Source organism: Zosterops lateralis (assembly GCF_965231275.1).
Source record: "Zosterops lateralis genome assembly, chromosome: 3".
NCBI lineage: Eukaryota > Metazoa > Chordata > Aves > Passeriformes > Zosteropidae > Zosterops > Zosterops lateralis.
The window spans coordinates 20,092,560-20,105,135 of NC_139764.1; the positions used below are offsets into that span (position 1 = coordinate 20,092,560).

General features: G+C 38.4%; 1 protein-coding gene across 2 annotated transcripts in view; it reads right to left on the reverse strand.

Annotated features, from left to right (window-relative positions):
• The window catches only part of RAB3GAP2 (RAB3 GTPase activating non-catalytic protein subunit 2), a 43,858-nt gene that overhangs the window by 13,457 nt on the left and 17,825 nt on the right, over positions 1-12,576 (reverse strand). For both annotated transcript variants that reach the window (XM_083858388.1, XM_083858387.1), the window contains exons 9-21: positions 11,182-11,280; positions 10,212-10,360; positions 9,201-9,280; positions 8,999-9,088; positions 8,385-8,524; positions 7,534-7,750; positions 7,090-7,233; positions 6,754-6,836; positions 6,382-6,446; positions 5,857-5,947; positions 3,674-3,801; positions 2,752-2,965; positions 381-478 (exon numbers count right to left, since the gene is read on the reverse strand). In XM_083858388.1, coding sequence (XP_083714514.1) covers positions 381-478; positions 2,752-2,965; positions 3,674-3,801; positions 5,857-5,947; positions 6,382-6,446; positions 6,754-6,836; positions 7,090-7,233; positions 7,534-7,750; positions 8,385-8,524; positions 8,999-9,088; positions 9,201-9,280; positions 10,212-10,360; positions 11,182-11,280 — 1,598 coding nt within the window. The remainder of the gene's footprint in view (positions 1-380; positions 479-2,751; positions 2,966-3,673; positions 3,802-5,856; positions 5,948-6,381; positions 6,447-6,753; positions 6,837-7,089; positions 7,234-7,533; positions 7,751-8,384; positions 8,525-8,998; positions 9,089-9,200; positions 9,281-10,211; positions 10,361-11,181; positions 11,281-12,576) is intronic.

Here is a 12,576-nt window from a genome sequence, read left to right on the forward strand (position 1 = left end):
TTGAAATTAAGTAATACAATCAGTACACTTAATTAGGAAGATATTCTAGAAAACTCCCTTTTGAAGGCTCAACTGGGCAAACATTAGGAGTTAATATTATAGTTGAAAATTCTACAATACTTGTAGTCCTTAATGAATATTCTAGACATTCCCACTAGAATACCCCCATTTTCTACTAGATTTTTTTCTTCTTTTTTTTTCTTTGATATCTCTTACATGGGAAATGCAAATATGAGCAACTAAAGAACTGATTATGGGGGTATTTGAACACAGCCTGAAAACAGCAGTAATCCAAAAGTCAAGATCCAGAAATTTTCCTTTCAATGTTTTGTTTTCAAAATACAAAATCAAAGTTTTGAAGTCTGTAATAAACATCTTACCAACAAGGTTTGTGGGCTAAAACCTGCTGATTCCAATGCATGGCACATTTCCTCTGTGGAACTCTCCCCACACAAACACTTCCAGAAGAAAAAGCTGCCTGAAACAAGAATTAGTAGACATTATGAATGGTATCTAAAACCACAATCCCTCTCCTTACACTTAGACAAAAGGCAATCTATTGATCAGGTCCCAGTGAGTGCAATACAAAAAGAACAAGTTACATTCAGGATCACCTGGTGTTCACCTGCCTGCCAGGTTACACCACAAGAGACTTTTCTGATGCCCAACAAGGGGCACAGAGGGTTGAGATAATGACAGATCTGACCAGAGTACGTTAAAACAAATTTGTCATTTGTCATAAGCATTCATTAGATTACTTTAATAGTCGGTGGCCACAGTGCTGATGGATTTGCTGCCAGAGCTGTGTAAAGTGAGGTGTAAATTGCTGCAAACATTCCCTATTGTGCTCTATCACCCCGGGGGTCTATTTCGGGGTATCCTGTGCTGTGTAAGGCTGGCCCATGGCACGATCAGATGTCTGTCGTGACATGATCCGAGTTTGGCCTCGGCCCTCGGGCGCCGTGCAGTGGGAACGATTCGCTATTACACCTTTGCTCCTCCAAGGGCCCATCCAGAGGGAAATGCCTTCCTGCACCTCCCGCTTCTCCAGCCGAATTACAATCATTCTGCTCAACACTGCTCGGTACAGACAAAGGAAAGAGAAGGCCTCTGGACCTAAAGGCAAAGTGACAGGCACTATGGATATCCCAAGCCCAGCAACTGGCACTGTGGCTCAGCTAGAAAACCAACCTGACACTGCATCACTGACAACTCTACACAGAACTACTGGAAGTGAAAGTCAGCTCACTCAGTAGGAGGAACAGGAGAAGGAGGTGGATGAGGCAGGCTACTCCAAAGCAGAGCCAGCATGAGAGCAGTAGAATGAGGTGGTAGAAGAGGAAGAATTTGTAAACAAGGCAGTAACCACAAAATCCCTATCCCTGAGGGAGCTGTGAGATATGCGTGAAGATTTCAGCCAAAATCCAGGTGAGGAGGCTGTCATTCAGCTGTTTACATGCTGGGATAACAGGGCCAGTAGCCTGAAATGAGAGGGTAAGGAAGCCAAAGAGCTGGGATCCCTTTTCCTAGGGAAGAGGGCATTGCCAACAGAATTGGAAAAGGGGCACAAATCCCCAGGCTCTAGAGACAGCTCCTCCCAGGTGTGAAGGGAAGGAATCCCTTTAAGGAATACATTACACGTCACCCAGGCAAGTGGACTGATCCAGACTGAAGAGAATAGGGTGAAGCCAGCCTTTGGAAAGACTGAAAGATGCAATGGGCTTTCAAAGGCTACACGGAATGAATGCAGTGGGTGCTGGGACATTCAAACATTGGGATACAGAGGCAGCTAAGGTCACTTGGTCAGCACTATGGGATTTGCCAATCCAACTACCCCTGCCCAAAAACTCTACTGTACAATAGAAAGTGATAAAAATATGCTGGGGAATAGAGTTTTTATTCCTGCCTGAGGAAAAAGCAAACCCATTTGTGGAACTGCTTTTGCTAAGGGACCTGGATGCCCTTGGGGAAGTCAAGGGGATTTGATTTTGGGTGAGAATAGCCAATGATTTGAATTGTATATTAACTGCTATTTAATATTGTATGGCATCACTACTACGGATGCTATGTGCCATATCAATGGTATTACAATAAAAATTACCCAGATCATTGACAATTTAATTTTGATGAATCTGGCAAACTGCAGCGATGCTGTAACGTGACAAGTACAGCAGTGATGGAACCAGAACTGGTTTCAGCATGCAACAACCCAACACCACACACCACTTCTGCCCTAGAGGACTGCTATGTCAGATGGAGCCCACAACCATGGACTAAATGAAGTCAATGGACATTTTAGAGGGACCTTGTTGAAAATCTCAGCTCCACAAATCCTTGTTGCCTCACCTAATGGCCTTGTGCTGCCTGTGGTCAGCTCCCCCATTTCTGAGGTTAAAGTCAGTCCTGCCATTACCTCGACTCTTAAGGTGCTGTGACCATGAAAGAAACACCAGGGTACAGCTGCTCTGTTGTCCAGTTACCACTGCCCAATTTACTGGTGTTAATAAAATGAATGAGCAGTGGTCACATGGCTTCAGGGTAATTGTATCCACAGATGCAGTTAACTTGTACTAATATTCATTCAGGTGTGAAGACTTGTTTTCCAGCTAAAGGTAAGAGTCTAAAAGGAGCAGCTACACACTACTTCAAGGCAAGACTTGTTGCAAAGGCCCTCAAATTAAGGCTAAAATATTTATACCATCTTAGATTAAAATTAGTCTGAGTAATGTGACCGAGCTCAACAGCTCTTACCTAAAGCCACATATTCTTCATCTTCCATATTTTTTACAGTAATCACATCCTTTTCATATTCCAGATATTCTAAGAACATTTTCACAGACAACACGTCATCCTTCTCATCAGTCAACTGAGTGGTAGTTTCAGTATTTTCTTTCTTGTAATTCTCCAGTAAAGTTTCAAGTCTATGAAAATCTTTTTCTTCAAGACGAAGCAGTTTAGCCAAGTCCTTAAAAGCAAAAAAAAAAAATCTCATCTCACAAGACTTATACAAGCAGATGGTTTTCAAAGCTTTGTAAAAATGAAAAAAAGTCAGAAGATTCAAAATATTCCATTTTGAACATTAAAAATGTCTTTAAGAAGGGCCAAAATAATCTCCAAATCAGTTATTCACATTGCTCACATGAAGAGCTTGTCTAGCTTTCTTTTTAAGGACCAGAACAGGTGCATTTCCCATTTTTAGCTTCTGCCCATGACATAACAATTGTCCATCAAGTAAACAAGCCTATAAAATGCCAGTATGGTTTTGTAAAAATATAAGCAGCTTTACAAATTATAGCAAAAGCAAGGCAAATTATGCTGCTGTGCAAGCATCAAGATTTTTAACTTTTACAGGTCCCAAAATATCCCTCCAAAACCAAAGTTAAGAACATGCTAGGTACTTTGAATAAAGGACTGAAAACAGGAGATTGTGGGGTTTTTTTCACCTGTATCTCAAATTTATGTGTCTCCTAAAGAATATTAGGTAGATGAATTACCAGACATTTGTATGTGGCTGGAGGGAAGGTATTTTAAACAATTAATTCATTAAAAGCTGAAGGCCACAAAAATGGGTAACTTGCTTACCTACTTACTTTATCTGAAGCTTTGAAAACATATTTTTATGCTTAAATCATCACTTGAATTTAGAAGACAGCTGAATTTTGGATTTACTCACAGTATCTGAAGGTGAAGTCTCTTTCTGTATGCTTTGGGAATTTAGTTTGCTAACCAGTTCATAAAGATGTAACAGCTTTAACTTGTTTGCACAGAACTGCAGCAGTCCTTCATCCACACACTCCAGCTCTGAGGAAAAATAAAACTGCATTTGAATTTGAATATGTAGTCTGGAATAGTGAAACACACACACACACACAGAACTGGAGGATTTCTGAAACTCACTGTAATTTTTTGATGCACTGCTGTTTGCAATGATTACATTCAATTCAGAGCAGCATAAAATAAGAATTATTTTTACAAGAGATATTAAAGAAAGGTATCAAGCTTGTTTTAAAACTGGAGGTTGACAGTGTGGAATTGAACAAAGACAAATCTATTGTGTTCTCCTGGTTTAAGGCCAAACCAGAGACTGTCAAAAATGGAAATACAGTTCCTATTTTCTTTCATCAAGAATAACAAACTATAATATTTTATTCATTCTGACAACACTTTAAGCATATTCTTCTCACCTGAAGAACATTTGATAACTATTGACATGAATTAAACTTCACCTGAGCAAGACATTGCCTTCTGGAATTTTGCAAACTTGGTCTCATAAATTTCATGTATCTATTGACATTTAAATTCCAGTAACAATTAAGGCAAACAATATAGGAAACTAACACCAACATGTCCAAAAATATACTTTTATTCCAACTTATTAGTCTTTAAAGAAAGCTTTCTTGAGAGATCCTAAAACAACCTTTCTATACAAAAGATTCCTACAAATGCATCATTTTCACCTGAAGCTGCTCCTAAACATGATTTTCACTTACAAATCCTTAAATACTTTTGATACATTGCCACTAAAATCCTACCTAAAAAAGGGAAAAACACAGCATGTCACAGAACCACCTGATCTTGAACTCTCAACCACAGCATTCACAGAGCCCAGGGTCTGCTTCATATTATCTTATACCTACTAGACAGAAGTGGAGGAATATAACACTCCTCCTGTGAAACTAGAAGGCTGGAACATCAGTCAAGTTTGCTATATATTGTGACTGTGGGGAAATAATGCTATGTTTGACAAGAGATTAATGATGAAAAATGCACAACAAACAGACCTTAGGAAATATGCTGCTCTGCTAATTTCTCTTCAGAATTAAAAGTCATGTTTCTGCTTTCTTTTGGATGTTTTAAGAGTTTTAACAGAAATGGATAATACTACCGATTTAGAATACCAAGTCAAAATAAGGTAGAGAACTGCATGTGTGAAGGTCTCATGTCTTGTCACATTCTCACTGAGGCAGAAGGACCACAGCCTTTCCACTGGACAAATGGTTTATTCAGCACTTGCAAACAGCAGTACTGACTTCTCAGCTGCTAAAGCCTCATCTTCTAACAGGGCAGTATGAATCCAGTGAGAGCAACAACAACAAAAAAAACAGTAGCAGACTTCTATTGCTGAGAAATTCCAGCACATGCAAAGGAAGTGGCAGGCACATACTTCACTCTAATTCTCAACACCCAACTGGGTCTCTAAAATGGGTCAAGCACAAGCAAATTTTGCACAATTTAGAAAGATACAAATGTGTAACTTCAAAGAAACAATCTTGCACACTTTCATCGACAAGATTTTGAATTGGCAATGACATTTCCTGACATAAGCTCTGAAATCTCTACCAAAACATAAAGTATTTGCTAAACTCCAGCAAAGTTTAAAAAAAAAAAAAAAAAAAAAAAGAGAAACTAGATGTGGTCACAACTCAGATTCTCAGTGATAAAGATTTTATGCTTCAAGAACATTAAATTTCACGGATCATACCACATCCTCATTGCCTTCTTTGGAGAAAGAATGAAATAAAACATCTACAGGCAAAAGCCTATGAACCTTCTTTCCAAAGGAAGCTTTTCAGCACACAAGTACCCAGACCAGTTGTGGTTTGGTTTGTTGGGTTTTTTTTAAAAAATAAAATGACAAGTTACTAGGCACACAGCAGGCATAGCAAAGCATACTAGCAAGCTATTTGCAGTCTGCAATAAAGAAAGACACAGAAAAGCAATATCCTGTGATATCTAGCACCAAAGCTAAGCAGACCAAGTGTGGTCTTCCTGTGGAACAGAACATTTCTACAACAGTCTTATAGCACTGCAAAGTGTAAATGCCTCTCCATATTTGGAAAATAAATATCCACTTACCCTGTTTTTTTAAATTATCCATTAATGTCTGAGTGATGTTTGTGAGAGATGCAAGTGGCACACGTTCACATGTCAATATACTTTCCAAAGCCTGTTGAGCAGATATTTAAGAGAATTAAACATTCACTTAATCTCATTGTAAAATCATGCAACTTTAGCCAACAATAGCACAACTTTGACCATGATTTTTCATCTGTATTTCACCTTCACATATACTTGTGGCACAATTTGTTCCTACAGAAAGGTTCTCTCTCTTTTTATTATTCATAGACAATGCCTTGGGGAAGTCACAAGCCAAAGTTAATTCTAGTCAATATGTTGTAAAAAAACTACCCAGAAAAAACCACACAGAAACCCTAAATAGCTAAACTACTTGCTTCAAGTAATTCTAGGAAAAAAAAAAAAAACCAAAACCAAAACAAAACAAAACAAAAAAACCAACAAAAAACCACTTATTTTGAAAGATTTAGCACTCAGATAATGCAGTACTTTTTTTCTAATACTGAATATACTGTAAATGTTCACCTGTTTTTTTGTAGCAGGGTATTTGATATCAAGTATTAATTCCTTTGCTTCAGCTTCAATTAAATCTGCAAATAAAGACAATCACAATTTCAATTCGTATTTCTCAAATACCTTCTGAAGAGCAAGTCAACCTGCACCACAGTTAAGGTGCATATGAGTTCATGACAAAGATGTTGCAGAAGCTGCCAAAATAAGCTTGAGAAAAATGAAACAAAATAACAGAAACCCCGAGCTACTTAAAAGATCATAGCTCATAGCACACACAGCTGTCAGAATGCACCACAATCATACTTATGGATGCACATTTAAAACATAGATAATCCAAGAACTCTTTGATACCACAGTCTTTGGAAATGATACAAGAGAACCTACCTGGATCTGAGGTTTTAGCTTTGAGTAAAGCATTTAACTTCTTCACAAGATGCATATCCTTGGCTCGTTCACTCTTTTTATCACTGAAGGAAAAGAATTTTTAATTGTATGAATGAAGAGAACCAGAAGTAATGATTCAATAACACTGTATTTTTAAAATTATTTATGCTACTTTAAGGTAACATCCCAATAATAAATATCATGTTTATCCACACAAACCAATGAGACTATTAGTACTGTCTAGCTTCAAAGGGAACACCAGAATTGCTGTCTCTAACTGTTTCCAAAAACAGTAATGAAATTTATTTACTTATATAGAGCATTAAAAGTCCTTACCTCAGTGATAAATGGAAAGGTACGTGGACAGTTTTTACACTTCCAGAGACTGGATCGACAAGGCAGATCTGGTAAGTCTGGGGCTGCCATCCCTGACTGGTCACATTGTTTAGACCCATTATTTTATAACCGGGATACAACAACCTGAAATTTAAAACAATTGCCAAAATTAGCAACCTTCCTTGTCCACAAACAAAACAAAGAGGCAACAAGCTTTATGAAGCTAAGGTTTAAGAACTGCTAAACACCTTTATGAGAGAAGACTGTAGAGTGATGAAATATGACAAAGCCCCATCTCTAGAAAAACAAGCTGCATTCAGTGGAAACACTGGGCAGCAGAGGAAGTGCTTGCCAGCACCACTGGCACTTGTAGCCCTGGCACAGCCACATACCACTTTCCTGCAGCAGCACAGCCATCACGCCTACCTGCCACCTGTTTCTTACCTGCAGTATTTCCCCACATTGAAAGCTCCAACCCGAGGTCCTTGCTGTGTGCTCCACACTTCCAGAATGCCTCTTCTTGGAGCATAGATCACAAGGAACTGAGCTACCCTGCTTGGACCCTGTGCATTTCCAAAAGGAGAAGAATCCATCTTCTCAGTTTCCCTCTCCTGAAGGTCCTCTACAGTCTGTATCCAGCCAACTTCTGCGTCACGGTATCCTTTGTAAGAGAAGACAGAAGGTCATTAGTGTGCAGAAATTAATACAGGATTAATGCATCAAGCTGTAATCTTAAGCTTTGTTTCAAATTGTGCAACTCCTGACTGCTGTAAAGAACTCTGGTCCATTGACTTGAACAGGGCCCATCAGAGAGTGGCTAAATGCAGCCTTTGGCAAAGCTCTGGGGAGGAACAAATTCTTCTGAAGAAGATATACAAAAACCCCCAAACCCATCAGGTCAGTACTCTGGACATTACACCAAAGCAAGAAATTGAGGACTCCCTTGTTGAGCAGCCATCATCATGCAATGAGAATCTAACAAGCTGTATGTCTTCTAACTGATTTTTCAAAGTTTATCTTCTCAACAGAATTAAAGAGGCTACTAGAGCTTATCAAGAGAAAGAATCTTGGAGAATAGAGCTAAAGCTCTTCCAAAAAAATGCATACCAAATAGACCAAATTATAACTGTAGGCCATATAAATATTCCAGGGATTTACAACAATACCCTTAGGGACTTTATATTATTGGTTTGTAATGAAGCAATGTACTAAAATTCCTGGAATTTTAAATCTGAACATAAGAGGCCCCAGTGTTTTGAAGAATATTATTTGCTATACTAATATCACTACCACACCTTTCCACATGCGAACTGCGAGTCCTCTTGTAACATCCAGCAAAATGACCCTTCCAAATTCATCTGTCACTGCTGCCAAGGTGTTACATGGAGAAAGACAAATCCTTTCGCCATGGCGCCGGGAGTCGGGAAGTCCAAACCTAAAAAAATAATAATGAAGCAAAGCCATCAGACACATCCTTTTCTTCCGAAATAGTGAGGTTTTCTTCTAAGGATTAAGATTTCTTTTTTTAAGGTAACAGAAGGTAATGGGTAAAATTAAGAGCAAATCATGAAAAAAGTTCTTGTTCTGTCTACCAAGATATATCATAGCTCTGCCTAAGTCTTACTGAAAAAGCAGAATTCAGAAAGCAGGGTAAGTGATTGCCTTGTCATGCACTGTCAGGCAATGACTGTACACTAACAATGAACCCACACACTGGAAGGGAAAGACGAATAATTATTTGTCCAGAATGATAAACTGAAATGAAACAAAGCTTAAAACAAATTACCTACAAACTACCATTATTGCTTAAAGCTACATGTTCATCAATTATACACTTTTCAAAATAATTTAAATAATTAAAAACACAAGACATCCAAAGCAACTGACAGTGGAAAAAAAAACAACTTACCTCACTGCCAATGGGGTTGCAGGTTCCACTTTTGGTTTCTGTTTTTGGACAGGTTCTTCTTCATGTTTACTCTTCCAGCCAAGCCAGCCACTTGCAACACAAGAACATAACAAGAATTACACTAATGGTCCTAAAAATATTCAAAATATTATGCAGCTACTACTAAAAAAAAAAAAAAATAATTTTTAAAAAAATGTATTACCTGGCAGCATTAAATAATGCTGAAGTCAGTTTGCTTGCAACTGCTAAGGCAACATGAGACAATAGTGGCTGTGAGCTACCCTAAAATACAGGAATAAAGTATTTAGAAAGTCTAGAAATAGTCAGCTGTGTAACACCATGAAATGAAGGAACAAAGCCTTTAGAAAGCCAAGAAATAGTTCTTACACTGAACTCAACTGCAGAATAGTTTTTCAGGCCTCCTATGGACTTCCAGTTCAGAAAGCATAGCTTTAAGACTGCAAAATTTTAATTCACTGCCCCCAGAAAAGCCATTCTGACATCTCTTTACCATTTCAAAATCCTCCTGTAAGTCACTGGTAGCTCAGTATGTTTGTCTGCAACAGAAGTTACAAAAACCCTGTGTATGATCTATCACAGAGAGCTGGCTGCTGTGTGGTGTTGGCATCCTTGCAAATAGCAACATAAGCAGTTTTTTCACAAACCTATTGGAAAGCAAGTGCAAAAACCAAAATTCCAATTCTAGCATTTTCAATTAACCTTTGATCCTGGTAAGGACAGCATACACGTAGGGTCTGAATGTACAGACACATATTTTTCCTCCCATACAACAGAAATAATGATGTAAATATGCTACAGTTAAGCATAAATTGCAGTTTTCTCCTACAAGAAATCACTATAATGTACTCAGGTCATGTGTACACAATGAAAGGCCAAAGACTTCCAAAAAATCCCTAAAAAAGCATGTTTACACAATACCAATGTAATTTTTCAAAAACATTAGTTGGCAAAAAATTAACATATTGGAAAAAAATTACTTATGACATTCAATTTAAGAAAGAAAATAAAATTTCTCATTAGCAGGAACCCATGCCAGACATTACTATCACTATTACTATGCACTCCGAATCATTCCAGTTCCAGAAGATCAAGAAGGGGAAATATCAACATAAAACGACAAGAACACTTCAGGAATATTCATGCAGAAAAAAAAAAGATTAATTATTCAAAATTTCATCTTTGTAGTACATACCTCCAGGGCAAAAAAGAACCCAGTGAAAGGATTGGCTCCAACAGTAACATACTGGGACATGGCAGGTGGACTGTTTTTTATAGCTGCGTTATATCCTCCTATATTGGAGGCAGTCTTCATTTGATCAAAAGGACACAGTGTCATGATGCCTAACAAAAACATTAAAGTGAATGTCTTACACATTCAGAACAGAGGCATGCAATTGCTCTAAAAACATAAATATATTCCTGCCTTCTTGACTGACCAGCCAGCACTCAGGGGGAAGGGAAGAGGAACAGCTTTAACCACAGAAATGCCAAACAACATGGTAGAAATAACCTAATGGAGTTGGGTTAATTATAAAGCACATCTGGTTTGTGCAGAAGAAAAATAATCAGCAGCAAAACCCAGCAAAAATGCACATACCAAACTCACTTCACCTGCCTTGAGAGCAGCCTTCTGACCTCTCAGCTGCTTTTGTAGAAAGAGTAGAAGAGCAACTAAGCTTACTGTCCCTCAGATACGCCTCTCTGACAAGAACTGAGGTTTCTGCAAATTCCTGAAGGGTAAAAGTCTTTGACAGCCTATGAGTCAATTTGTCCTTTTTGGAAAGGGACCATCTCAAATTTAATTCTCCTTATGTGCTAGACTCAGGAAAGGCCCACACTAGCCTTAAGCTGCCTGCCAGACAGTTCTTTCACCTGACAGAAATGGAAATAACTGCATCTGATCTGGCCTCTCTCAGCTGTTTCTTACCAAACAACAAAGAACAAGGCAGTTACAGCTGTAAGAGGGAAGACTCAGTCAGACTAGAGAAGAAAGTAAAATATATTTTTGATAGTGGTTAATGAGATCATTCACTATAAGAGCCTTCTTTCACTATGTATTTCTATCCAGCCAGTATCACTAAGTGCTCTCAACCTGAAATTAACTGCACAAAAACATTAATTTCATTTTAAAAAAAACCTTGAAATTAAACAGAAATACTTACCAATACTAGCATGGTCAACAATCGTATCCACATCTTGCAAACCCCATTTCTTATAAGCTAATGGTGGAGGCTGAACATTCTCATTGCCAGATGCTGCAGCTGACAAAAGTCAACAAAGCACAAAAAAATTCTGAGTCAAAGACAAAGGAATAGCATAACAGAGAGGGAAAAAAAAAAAACACCTGATGCAATCTGAAGCCACAAAATAACCTAGTTTTAAGTAACATGGATTGAAATATATGTTAAAATCACCTTTTGAAATACTTAACATCATCAAATTAAAACACTTTAAAAAATTAACTGACTAGAACTGTACATGATATTCCATCATAAATATATTTTGTACTTGCAGACAGTGTATTCACTAGCTATTGTGGTATAATATTCTGTACAATTTAAAAAGCTACAGCAATTGATTTCTTTGTTTGGGTATGTTTAAGTGGAAACTTCTGCACCCAAGTACTTGCTAAGTCAGTACCCTCACTAGATATGTAACACTGGGAGGTAAGAACTGTGGTAACACTAAACCAGTGAATGACACTTTCAAAATATCTATTACCCCAAATATAGATGATTAAAAACGAAGGAAGATACAGAACTCCAGCTGCTGATACTGCAATAGGCTTTGAGTCCTTCTTAGCACCATCCTTGTGCCCATCTATCACACAGTACTGTCACATAATTCTCCTCTACCCCCTGGAAACTGAAACTTGTTTCCAAACTGGAAACTGAGCTTGTTTCCAAATTAGAGTATGAACAGGCACTGTACTAAAGGAACAGGATCAAAGTCTGCACAATCAAACAAGGTATGAAAAGCTCTTAGACATGAACACAAAGAGCAGTGACCACCACTGCCATCATCACAGCATTATCACTTCCCATAAAGTCTTTATTGGGAAGAAGAACATTCCACTGACAGTGACATGCTAAGAAGCACCTCAGCAGTATGCAGTGGCTTAATGCCAGTGGGCAGCTGACCACCACACACCAACTCACTTACTCACTCCTAGTGGGATGGGGAAGAGAGTCAGAAGAGTAAAACTGAGAACACTTGTGGGCTGAGGTAAAGACAGCATGCAAACAAAGCAAAATAATGAATTCTCTTCACTACTTCACATCAGCAGGCAGATATTTAGCTACTTCCAGGAATGCAGGGCTTTATCACATGTAACAGTTACTTGAGAAGTCAAATGCCATAACTCCGAAGATCCCCCCCTTCCTCCTTTTCTCTTCCCAGCTTTTATTTCCAGGAGTATCATCATATGGCACAGGATATCTCTTTGGTCAGTTGGGGTCAGCTGCCTCAGCTGTGTCCCTCCCAACTTCTGGGAACCCCCAGCCTGCTCACTGTCAGGGCAATGTGAAAAACAAACTGAGTAAGCACTGTTCCACAGC